Source organism: Trachinotus anak, unplaced genomic scaffold (assembly GCF_046630095.1).
Source record: "Trachinotus anak isolate AG129_WGS33_773 ecotype Australia unplaced genomic scaffold, CSIRO_AGI_Tana_v1 ptg000009l, whole genome shotgun sequence".
Taxonomy (NCBI): Eukaryota; Metazoa; Chordata; class Actinopteri; order Carangiformes; family Carangidae; genus Trachinotus; species Trachinotus anak.
Window position 1 is genome coordinate 7,699,450 of NW_027273860.1, and position 13,051 is coordinate 7,712,500.

Genomic DNA, 13,051 nt, shown 5'->3' on the forward strand with positions numbered 1-13,051 from the left:
ATTCAATTAACAAATATGAGAGTGGAATCAATCTTCTTATAACTCTAACTCTTAGTAAGACGAAATATTGAGCATATTTCCCAAAATGTTTGTTTCTTCAGAGCTTCATTTGGCAACTTCATGTGTGAAAACTAATGTTGAATTTTGAGACTTCAGTAGCCAAAAATTCTGCAGCTGGAGGTAAATAAACTTAGTCCTGCTTCCTCTAAAAGGAGTGCTCTCAGATTTCACTGTGTTGCTTCACAAGCTTGCACTCACCAGCAGTAGGGCTACAATATAGCATCTGACTTGATGAATTAGTGCACACACATTACAGGATATTACGTAATGTATGATAGAAAACAAAGCATAAAACACTCTACCTATAAACTCCATGCAAAAAAGAATCAACTGCTGGTAAACTGGTAGCTGCAATGGCTTAATTATAGACATTAACAGCCTTTGTTTATCATTACTTACCGTGCATTCCTACATTATATTAAAGCGACATTGGATAATTATAGAAATATCTTCCCACACCAAAATAATGAAGGTTATGATTCCCCTTATACCAATAATAAATTGTTCTCAGCAGCCTAAGGCCAGAGCACTGAGAATTCATTTCAAATCGATCCACAACATTCAAGGTGAAACAATGTGGGGATCTTGATTTATAGCATGAAATATAGTGTGAGTGCTGCTAATGGAGAGGCTGCAGCATGTTACATGGCAAATCAGCAACAGCAAGGGCGGGTTCTCACTCAGTCACTGTAAGTACAGCAAGGACTGGGAGGTATTAGCTAATGAAATATGCATGGTGTGATGTGATATTGTGACGAGTGTTGTGTGGTGTTAATTGGCTGTGGTCCATAGCGCTGCCTCCCAGGGTTCCCAGTTACAGATAGGGCTTCTCTAGAGCAGGTTATCTCTGTCTTTTCCTTCGTGTGCCTCTTATCTCCTTGAAGGTGTCTGCTCATTCACTTCCTTTTCTGCTTGCTCTCCCCTGTCCTCTCTCCTTCTGTCCATCTACCCTCCTTTCTCTTTTTCTTCTCCCTTCCAGTCTTCCTCTTCTCATGTGTCCTACCCAATCTCTAACCCTCCACCCCTGTCTTTTTCCCTCACTCACTGCAGTCAATATGGCATCCATAATGAAGGCCTGTGTTACATAACGAGCACCAGAGCAGTATGGGCTTGGTTAGGAGATGTAGAGATACTGTACAGCAGCATAAAGCTGCTATTATGTACACATCCTGCAGTCACCTGCGATATAAGGTGGCATGTTAGTACGTGTGTGTGCGTGATTGCCTACAGGTCTGTAAAAAGTCATTAAGCCTATAGAGAGCTTCATCTGACAGCCAGCCATGATGGATAAAGGCGAGCAGAGCAGCTGGGAGGGAGGAAAGAGGCAGCGGTCCATGAGACAACCAAGAGAGCACACATACGTGTACTAATGGACCTCATACCTTCATGCAGCCATGTGACTCAATGCATGCAAACACCAAGGACGCTCTGTCCTCTGCAGGTCCCAACAATGCACATACTGGATTGGATGATCTCCTCATTGGAGATGTCACAATCTCACACACACATGCACATATATATACAGCTTACAATCATCACTCCATGGAATATTTGCATTGCTGTCCACATGAGGAAAATAATTGCAGGAGGACTTCACTAATGTATTATTTCCATAATCCGTCGTAGTTCATCACAGTCACTTCACACCTGTTGTATTTCAATATGGTATTAGTGGACAGTGAAAGCAATAATGAAGGAGAACGTTCATCATCTGTAAAGCCCCTCCTAGAGCTGCTGATGAATTATTCTCTTAATAGTGAGCTTCACTGAGCTTTGCTGCCTGCTTCAAAGACCTCAAGTAGCATCCACATCCAAGCAAATCCAATCAATCCTTCTCTTCTGTTCAGCTGTTGTAGATGGAAGGTGTATGGGAAAGTACAGCATGAAAAATATTATTATAATAATATATTGTAATATCTTTAAAAGTCATCATATTTTATATTGTGTCTTTAAACCTGCAATTAGGTATTTTATGGTCACATGTGGGTCGTGACAAAAACAATCTGTGAGCATAACACTGATATTATTATCACCTTTTTAGTTGATATTGCTAAATTGTTAGCAAACGGTTGCCTATTAACACACAGTGAATATTAGCATTCTTTTGGAGTTATGTTTTTGGCCATCATTTTACCCATGTTTATTGTTTCCACTAACTTATAAAGGAAATATCTGACTCTTTAGCTGCTAAGTGCTCAGTTGAGTTAGAACTACCTGCTATGGCTGAAATCTGCACAAGAGTGGTGACAGTGGTTCAAAAGTCATGAGCAGAAAACTGAAACAATGAGCTAATCGTCTCTAAAGCTCCATAGAGCTGAGGGGAAAAAGCTAAGTCGGGTGATAATGCTCTGTGGGTTCATCCCAGTAAGCGACCACTTACAATACAAGTAGTCATTTCATCCATTGTTTATAAAAATATTCATTATACCTGCTTTAAAGCTTGCTTCCATTCTGATTCAGCTTGAGTCTTCTTTAATGAACACATGACATGATACAGATTTCTACCTTGTTTCTTACACCTCAAGCGCACTCTTGACATGAAGCAAACCTGCACTGTTCTGTTGGTACACTTTCATTTTAAGTTTCTTAGGAAAAAAATTACTACTATGATGAAACCAACTGCAACATGACAGTTTGGAGTCTGCTTTGAAAGCGTTTTTCAGAATCTGTATTAGGTCCAACAAAGTTAGAGCATCAAAGCTCTGATCTAGTGGGTTCAATTTGGCTTCCGGCTGAAAATTACACACCCTTCCCCTCATCCCAGCTCTCTTTCATCTGCAGGTAAAAATTTAGCTTGTGAGTATACACTATGAGATTACTCTAAGCTACATCCCTTTGCATTCGTTTTGGCTTTCAGTTGACGTCTGTCATGCTTGTCACACAGTCAAAGGCAGAGCAAATGTAATCTGGTTGAGGGCATGACCATGTTGCCAACTGTTGCTGCCATTGCCGCCAGGCCGGCTCCAAGATTATGTCCAAAAGCATTTTATGTAATTCTGAAAGGGGTGTGTGTCTTATGTGGGTATTCTAGTCTTGCAACACAAGTCCAGAAATCCACTTTAGAGTGTTTGTCCACAAGCATATGCTTCTCCCATTACATTTTTTCGTAATGTGACCTTATTCAGTCTTATTCAGTCTTATTCTAGAAATGTAATGCTTCACTATGGGCAGAGGGGATTTGCTCTTGCTTTGTGCAAAAATATCTCTGTCTGGAAAGAAAGAAAGTTGTTATTTTATGGAGTATGTGGACAGTCAGCAGTGTTAGGTGGTTATATCACAGCCTGCAGAGGTACAGGAAACATTTCATTAGCTGTATGCATTATCTCAATGGACTGACTGTTTGTCCCAAAGAGGAAGGTCAGCAGTGATGAGATAGGAAGGCCAGTATTGATTCAGCCATTGTAAAGATTGTGGAATTGATTTATGAACCATTTACACAAGTGCTGTTTGTGCTACTCATAAGTAAGCACAAGACAAGAGTCCCGTTTTACTATTGGTGTCAAAGTGGTGATAGCTGCAGACACTAACATGTTGCATCATTCTGAATTGTAAAGTGTCAGTGTTTAGACCTGTAGCAGAGAGACTGTGCAGCAGCCACATCATTCATGGAGAGATAGCTAGACTAAGTCTGGATGAGTCAGAGCCAGCTTGTACCCCTCACCCAGGGTTATTTTTACACCTCGCACAAAGACAAGAATCACAGCTCACCAACAGCTCACAGAAAGATCAAAATTTAAACATTTTAAGGAACAAATCTCTGCTCCCTTGTGGGTATTCTGAGGTTATGGGTCTGGATTTCTTCCAGTTAAGATTGCTATTTTACAAACATTTATATCTTTTGCACAATCTGACATTTTCATTTATCTCCCTCCTCTGTTTTTCCTGGCAGACCAAACCAGTTGCATTTGCTGTTCGCACAAATGTCAACTACAGCCCGAGTCACGATGACGATGTCCCTGTGCCAGGCATGGCCATCTCCTTTGAGGCTAAAGACTTCCTCCACGTCAAAGAGGTAAGTGGGTACTTCTCTTTGTGAGGAGGTATTCAACCAGATGATGCTGAAGCAAATCAGGATAGTGATTAGGAGAAGAAGGAGGATGGTGAACGTGATGTATAAATATCTTTAATTATTCATTGTAGAAATTTAACAATGACTGGTGGATAGGACGTCTGGTGAAAGAAGGCTGTGAAATCGGTTTCATCCCCAGTCCAGTGAAGCTTGAAAACACACGTATCCTCCAGGAGCAGAGAGCCAAACAGGGCAAGTTCCACTCCAGGTAAAAAGCCTCATCTGCACCAAAGTCCTTTGCTTTGGCTGTGAGATCATCTAAAATGAATTTAGACTTCTTAAGAGATGGTTTTGTTGATCTCACATGAGAAATAATCCTTCTCATTTCAGTAAATTGGGAGCAAACTCATCTTCTAGTTTAGGTGAAGTCGTTCCTAACTCACGGAAATCCACACCTCCTTCGTCTGGTAAGTTGCTTTAGAGGCAAGTTTTAACACTCCAGCTTCATACTTAAACATATTTTATACTTTTAAACTAACTTTTAACCATTAAATTCAAGTTGAAGGTAAGAGTAGATTTTTCATATTTTCTATTTCTACTTGCAGTAAAGTTGTCATTTGTCTGAGTTACATGTTTTAATGGTCATAACTGTACTTTTAAATGTTTCATTCAGTCTCTCAGTGATGTGAAATGTACCCGTTACCTGTGACCTCCTGTGTTCACCACTGTATGATGGTGCTCTTGTCTGTCTGTGTGCGTAGCCATTGACATAGACGCCACAGGCTTAGACCCTGAGGACAATGAGCTTCCCGTCAACCTGCGCTCCCCTAAAGCCAGTCCAAACACTGTCATGTCAACCCTAGCAAAAGAGAAACGAATGCCCTTCTTTAAGAAGGTAAACTGTACTACCAAACCCTCTCTTCTTCTCTGTCCGTCCGCTCGGCTATGACTAAAATGCCTGTAGCTGCTCAGCCTCACTCAGCGCCCGTCCTGTTTGTCTACACCACCGTCCTTGTCCCCTCGGCGTGTACCCGGTCATTAGCATGCATGCCTGTTCTTAACCTCTTAATCTCTTTCTCCTCTTCCGTCTCACCACAGCTAAGCAGAAGCAGAAGTCGGTAAGTTGTGGTCTGCAGTGCGGCGGCACAGCAGGGTCAGGGGATGACCTCCATGGTCTGAACTGTACAATACCTCTGATTCCTGAGCAGGGATTCAGCTCTGTCCTGACCTCTCACCCTACTCACTGCTCCTGCAATCCTCTGTGTCGTGTTTGTGATTGTTTATATGTTTGTAAGTGAACTTGTGATCCCGATTCAGTGAGACCTCAGTGTGAACAGCTCTTTAAGAAAATACATTAGATCTGAGGCTACTTTTGCAATTGCAACATTTTGCAAAATCCACTTATTCGCTTTCTTCCCGAGAGTTAAATGAGAAGATCAATACCACTCTCACATCTTCCATTAAAATATGAACCTGGAGTCAGGAGATAGTTATCTTAGCTTAGCATAAACACCGGCCTTAAGACAGCCAGGGCAAACAGCCAGACTGGTTCTGTCTAAAGGTAAAAGAAATCTATCTACCAGCAACTATAAAGCTCATTAATTAACATGCTGTTTCTCATTTATCGAGTCTGTACAAAAACCAAGAAAAAAAGAAATAGTCCAGTACCCAAACCCTTAAAAACTGCTTTTTGTACAGATCAAACAAACAAGATATGTAATTAGTGAGCATTAGGTGTGTAGTAGCTGTACCTTTGGTATTGAATGGACAGATAACATATGAGAAGATCGTCTCGTCTAACTCCCTGCAAGAAAGCATGAACATATTTCCTGAATTGTCAAACTATTCCTTTAAGCCTACATTTATAAGCCGACTACATGGCCTGTCAGATTTTTATTAGTGACATCACCAATAAATGCTCTCTACTACAGGACTGGGTCTTTTAAAAGTCAACATCATGATAATCTAAGGAATATTTTTCTATTTACCAAAATATATTTGCATTATGGTAAACATATACAAAACACTTAAATTTGTTTTACAATGATATAGGCGTTGTTTCCCATGATTACACAGACCAAAAATCCAAGGTTGCACTCAGACTACTGAAAGCATTTGAGCAGAACCGCACTGTCCATTAATACCCTCATGTTAGTCAGCAGTAGTGTGCATCAGTTCCCACAATGTCCCAGGGGAAGCCCAGTGACGACAGCAAATGTTACAAAGAAAATGTTTAGAAACGGAGGGAAAAGGAAAAACGGGGGCAATAGATGGTAACACAAAGTCTACTAAAACACTCACCATAAAGATAACACAGACTGAGAGAGCAGCTTAAACAGTGGGAGAAAAAAAGCTGTGATCGAGACAATGACGGTGAAACAATAACTGTGTGGCGAATGCAGCAGTCTTTAGGATGTTAGAGGAGGAAAGAGTCAACCCTCTGCTCCCCAGCTGTCTGCTCTCCAACAGTGCTTAAACTTAGATCATGCACTGGTTTTGCTGCAGTAAAAAAGAAAAAGTACTTTCATGTTCCTCCAGTGTGCTGGTTACATCCACACACCCTTCAAACATGCTGCTCTGCCAGACGCCTGAGACACACAGCAGCGTCAGATTCACTGCCTTGACGTCAGATGTAGACAGAGATGCACTTCCCCAGAGAATATCCCAAGAGAGTGTAATTAAAGGGTTTTTAAAGGTAGGTTCTTTCCTAAATAATTTATAGAGAAGTTTTTTTTTATTCTGAGAACATATATAAGAGGAACAACAAGCCAGATTTGAATTTCTTCAAACATTGCTGTAGCTGCTTCATGAAACTCTAAACTGTGCACTGTGCACACTTCAAAAAATTGATTGACATTTTGGGAAATATGTTTATTTGCTGTCTTGCCAAGCATAAGATCAGAAGATTGATCCCACAATATAAAGCTGGAGCAGATAATTATCTTAGCACATCAAAATAACTAAATTCAAAAAGCAACATTAACCCCCACTCATTCAGTTGCCAAATGCAGATTTAAAGAAATAGTGACATTTTGAGAAATGTGCTTATTTGCTAGCAGACAGTTAACTTAGCTTAGCATAAGACATAAAGCTAGCCTGGCTCTGTCCAAGGGGAACAAACCCCTCTCTATCATGCAACTTTTACACTTTGGTTTGTCAATTACACAAATGAGATATAAAGTGTTAATTAGTGAGCTTTAGAGTTTGATTTTTTTTTACCTTTAGACAGAGCCAGGGTAGCTGTTTCCTACTGTTTCCAGCTAAGCTAATCATCTGCTGGCTGTAGCTTTATATTGAGCAGGAATGCAAATAAGCATATTTCCAAATGTCAAACTTATCCTTTAAATCTTCAGCCGTGCTATTACTCATTGTCGTTATCCCAATTTTGACATTTTTCTTTAAATCATTACAACTTCAAAGCTACTTTTGAGAAACCCTCCAAACAAATGAGGCTGTTATAGAAACAGAAACTGAGCTCCCACTTTGTCCCAACAGTAGTGAGCAAGTTTTCCTACTTGTGTCTGAATTTCCCACGTTTTTCAGTTGTAGCTTCTGTCAATCTTCTGTGGCTTCTTTCCCCTCTCTGACTAACCTTTCCTGTTAAATGGTTCCTATTTTACCCAGTGACATCAGAACCATGAAATGAGAGAAATTATCCGTCATAAAACGATGCTTTAACATTTGCTTTAACCTGCTTTGAAATTTCAAAAACCTGATAATGTTCAAATTCAGGAGGCAAATTAACAAATCTATCATAAACCATAGCTTGCTTGCATTTCATCAGGCAAACTGAGGCATCCCATCTCATGGTTCACAATGTTCCAGTGCTTTTAAATTGTCTAGTTCACTTTTGCTCCAACTCCTTCAGTGATTTGTGATGGTGAGTGTTTACTTTGTCTCCGTAAATGAGTGCAACTGCTTTTCTTCTTCTTCTCCTCTCTAAAGACGGAACACATTCCTCCGTACGATGTTGTGCCTTCCATGCGGCCCGTGGTTCTGGTTGGACCGTCACTGAAGGGCTACGAGGTGCACCAACTTTGATATGTCAAACACGACACTGTCTTTTTTTGTTCATCTAGGAATTTATTTGCAAATGTGCGCGACCTTAACTATTTATCTTGTGAATTTCCTGTCTACAGGTGACAGACATGATGCAAAAAGCACTGTTTGACTTTTTGAAACACAGATTCGAGGGAAGGTAAGTTCCCTGTGACCTTTTCAAATACAAGCTCTCATCCTGCTTCCTTCCTCATTCTTCCTCGCTCTCTGACTCTATAGGCTGGTATTTATCTGTCCCCTGAGGTTAGCCAAGGGAGTGTGTAACAAGTTTGTTTGGCCTGGAGATGTGTGCTGCTGCTTTAAATAGTCCCTCTCCATGTCCTTAATAGGCCATAGTGGGCCCTAGAGCAGAGAAGGATTCTCCTTACTCAATGTTGAGTCCATCCACCCATCTAGAGCAGAAAGGCCATGAAGTTAAACAACACTAAGATCCACTCAGACCATTGGCAGCTGCAGATGATACTGTTTATTCCCTCTGAGCATTCCCCTTAAAACATGGTTAAACTAGTGCAGGCCACATGTTATTATAAACCTCCTATTAATTCTCAGCCAGCTGATCCGGTTCTTCTAATGAATTTAATCTTAGGTGAGTTTATCTTCAGCGCACAGTGAACTCTTATTTTGAAAGGCATGTGGATCATATCACTTATATGTTGCTAGGTGTGTAAGCATGCACTGTGGTAAAACACCCATGGATATAAGTTTGTGTCCTTCTTTCCACACCTCCATCATTACTATACATTTAGTTATTACAAGTGAGTCTGATTATAATGTAAGACACACAATTAGTGAGGTTTTCCCTAGTGTAAGCTGTTGCTGAGATGTTGATTTTAGGTCCAGTGCTATTAATAAAAAAAACATTTTGTTTCTTCATAATGGATAAATGAAACCCTGCTAAAATCTTGTATAAGTACAATATACAGTCTGTACTTATGATTAATTTTCATTTCAAAGTTTGAGCGTTCAAAGCGTATCACAATGTAATATCCATCGTAGAGGAGATACATGCTGTGTTATAGTTCTGATAACAGTTAAAAACTTTAAGTTTAGTTTCATTGAGTTTTTTCACTTAGCTACATGTTCTCATTCAAAATCATCTCGATATTATTCATTAGACCCGTAGAGAAAGAGTAACGTGTATTTGAAAATGAGTTCATGCATGGGTTTCAGCCTGGGACGTCTTGGTTATCCGTGTACAAAGAACAGGGCTCCACATATATTACATCTGTTTACATGATTTCTCACAAATCTACGCCTGTATTTGGTGTTTTAACCCTTAGTCTCTGCTCTAAGTCATATGTATTTGACTTTGTATTTTTCTGATCATTTGTCTTAGAATATCAATCACTCGCGTCACGGCGGACATCTCTCTTGCCAAGCGCTCAGTCCTGAACAATCCCAGCAAGCACGCCATCATTGAACGCTCCAACACACGCTCAAACTTGGGTAAGTTTGGGCTAGATATCACCGCAGTGCCTGGGAACATCTGGTGTTTTGATTCATAATGTTTTCAAGGAGACCAGCTCATGTGGAAAAGGAAGGAAGCGATTAAAGAAACTCTTGACAATGGTAATGATAACTCCCGATGGCCCGGAGTGGCTTTGGCCAGTTTCTTTTGTTAGGAATGAAAGATAGAGCATAAATGCACGATAACAAGTTCAAGAACCACTCTGATTTGTCTGGGGTTGATTGGGGTTTAGATGTGATTAGAATTAAACAGATTCCTGAGTCAAACAATGGTGACAAGGCTAATCTTTGCTATGTATCACCATAAGCATCAGTCAGCGGCCGCAGCAGAGTAAAAAGTCCCAAGCACAGGCAGTAAGCAAAAAGTGTCAATTTTTTATGATTACCCAGAGGCACCACACTATAACTTGATGATATAACCTTGGTCTTTTTCGATGATGTGCTGTCCCTCACTCAAAAGGACCACCATATCGACTGTCTTTTTTAAGGATGCATTAGGTCTGAGAGCTAGGGACTAAAACTTTCATTTAATATCGGACCCAAAGCTTTTTATTCTGAGTGAGCGCCACCTGGAGTCTGTTTAGTCATTGTACTCAAACTTGATTTAAAAAAAAGAATATCCGGCTTAACAAGCCATTTTGTGCTCTATGGAGCCTGTAAACTTCATTTTCACTGTAAAAGCATCTGCAAAAATAGCAATATTTGCATCTTTGTTTATTATGCAGATGAACATTTTCATCAAAACTGACATTGGTTTGATGCTGTTGAAGTCTTTCTTGCTTCAAGGTACAATAAACAATTTCCAGAAAAATTCAGCATTGGAGACAAGTGACATTGTCTCCCCCTCGGGTATATTTTAGAAGGAAAATGAGACTTTGTGACTCACTTGTCGTCTAGATGAGCTTTTAGGTTGGAATGTTTTCATGTTATCAGTTTACTTCAGACTTTGTCGTGACGGGAAGTCATGAAGCCTGGCCGCGATTCTCTCAGACTGGGATTTGTGCCCTGCTGTGATATTTGTAGGATTGTTTTTGCCGTCACATCGTCATCTGTTGGAGTGGGGGTTGTGTGATGTAACAGTCAGTATTTGTTAGAGGCAACAGAATACGGCTCACTGTTCCATCTCAGAGCTATTAGTATCCAGGCCTTGTCCCTAAAGTCTTTTCAATATTTAAGTCTCTATGAATTAGAAAGAGAGAAGCCAACTGATGCAATTCAGTCAAATTATTCAAAACATATCTAGTCAGTAAATGAAGATATATTTAAGGAGTTACTAGGTTTTCTGCAATCAAATATTCAATAAACAGGACAGTAATAAACATAATATACAGGCTGCTGAAATAAAATATAATTTGAAGAAAAAAATCTGACATCTGATTTAACCTAGAAACAAGGGGAGGTGGCTTGCAGTCACAGGATGTAGTAGGTTGATAATATGAATTAAGCCTGGGCAATATAGTTGAAAGTCAACCAGTTAATCTAATATTCATATATATCACAATAGGGCAAATGCATGCTAAATGCAAAATAGAGGGGTAGCTGTGCCTTATATTTAGGCGAGGTGGAGTAACATGTTGTTTTTTTGTTTTTTTGTTTTTTTATTAGGACAGGTTTTCTAACAATACCATTCTGATCGTATTGTCATGGTACATTTCCACTGAACGACAATAGATGATGATGTTGAATTAATCCTCAGACTTTTAGTCAGTAGACAGTAAGGATAAATCTAGCTACCCTTTGCATTAACCCCGACTCTCCTTGTTTCTTAAGCTGAAGTCCAGAGTGAAATTGAGCGGATTTTTGAACTAGCCCGGACGTTACAGCTGGTGGTTCTGGACGCTGACACCATCAACCACCCATCACAGCTGGGGAAGACTTCCCTCGCCCCCATCATTGTCTACGTCAAGATCACCTCCCCCAAGGCGAGTAAAACATTGTCTCCAAACACAGACAACATGAGATATAAGGGAAAGAGATAAACAAATGGAAATGTACTGGATGCATACGCTGTGAAAAATGACAAATAAAAACAACTGGGGTGATGTTCCCTCCAATCTCACAGACACACTAGTCAACTCCACTGGTTTATGAGTCTGGCTTGTTGATGCATCTTGTCACTGCTCACATTGTTGTCCTGTAACTAAGCTGCTCCCTGGCTGTGATTTCAAATACAGCATGTCAGACGTGACTCCTCATTTGAAAGCGAGCGATTGCATGAGGGAACTGATTCATCATTCTGACCTTCACCACGTGTAAAAAAAGGCTCGTGATTCAGTGATCGATTAAAAAAAAAACAAAACAAAAAAAAAAACAGACATTTGGGTAACAGAGAAAATAAGGAAAATAAGCATAGCTACAGAGAAGTCAGATACACGTTTTAAATCAATGTGGCAGCAGTGTGAATTACACCCAAAGTAGGATATAATTAACTGTTCTTTACCACCTGTCCTCAATGACAACCATATCATATATAGTTAACTTTAAAGGGATATATGTATAAGCAGTTACAAGTAAAAGTCCTGACCTGCTTAATTAAAAGCATATCAGCTAGATGTGCTTAAGGTATCAAAAGTAAAAGAAAATAGGTGATGGATATATTATTATAGATTACATCATTAGATCATTAATACTGATGCATCAGTGTTTTAAAGTAGCATTTTACTCCAAAGGCTCAAAGATAAATCTGAGGGGTCATGAGACGATTAATGAGGTTGCAAAGAAGGAAAAACTAATTTCTGCTTCATATACCTGTCTCTGTTATGGGGGCTTCTCTCTATTTTTTGCATTTTGTGAAATATTGGATAATTTTACTACACTGGGCCTTAAATGTTATTTAAATGAAACTATCTGAGAGGTTTCGAGAAGATATGTTTCTCAAACACTGGTTTAATCTTGAATAATGCCTTGCCGTATTTTGTAACCTCAACATATGTTTTTGTTTTGTTTTTTTATTTAAAATCCTTACCTGAAAATTAACTTGTGACTAAATGTCATATAAAAAAAAGTGTAATACTTCCCTCTGAAATGTTGCTATGTGGAAATATGAAGTAACATTAAATGGAAGTACTTAAGTAAAGTATGAGAACCTGAAAATTCTACTTCAGTACTCTACTTAAGTAAATGTATATATGTACTCCACCACTGTGTAATAAGAGCTTCGAGTGTGGACATTCAAAAGAAGTTATCTTCTTTCTTTCAGGATATTTTTTTTGCACAATATGAAATCAATATTCACAGACTTGATTATTATCCACGAAAAGCCTTAATTTGGTTTTGTCCAAAAAACATCCATGACCTCATTGCCTTCTATCTCTGCCTTCAGGTGCTGCAGCGGCTCATCAAGTCCAGAGGCAAGTCTCAGGCCAAACACCTCAATGTCCAGATGGTGGCAGCTGACAAACTGGCTCAGTGCCCTCCTGTAAGTCTCCACAGTGAACCCAAAGCATCACTGATTTG

The 13,051-nt window shown here is 39.6% G+C and overlaps 1 protein-coding gene across 7 annotated transcripts in view; it reads left to right on the plus strand.

The window, feature by feature from the left end:
- The window catches only part of cacnb2a (calcium channel, voltage-dependent, beta 2a), a 61,345-nt gene that overhangs the window by 45,147 nt on the left and 3,147 nt on the right, over positions 1–13,051 (plus strand). For 5 of the 7 annotated variants that reach the window (XM_071484963.1, XM_071484966.1, XM_071484969.1 and 2 more), the window contains 9 exons: positions 3,950–4,072; positions 4,201–4,337; positions 4,460–4,536; positions 4,831–4,964; positions 8,015–8,095; positions 8,209–8,267; positions 9,465–9,574; positions 11,366–11,517; positions 12,918–13,013. In XM_071484963.1, coding sequence (XP_071341064.1) covers positions 3,950–4,072; positions 4,201–4,337; positions 4,460–4,536; positions 4,831–4,964; positions 8,015–8,095; positions 8,209–8,267; positions 9,465–9,574; positions 11,366–11,517; positions 12,918–13,013 — 969 coding nt within the window. Of the gene's footprint in view, positions 1–3,949; positions 4,073–4,200; positions 4,338–4,459; positions 4,537–4,830; positions 4,965–5,167; positions 5,188–8,014; positions 8,096–8,208; positions 8,268–9,464; positions 9,575–11,365; positions 11,518–12,917; positions 13,014–13,051 lie in introns of all 7 variants that reach the window. The other 2 variants (XM_071484965.1, XM_071484968.1) reach the window with 1 other exon arrangement.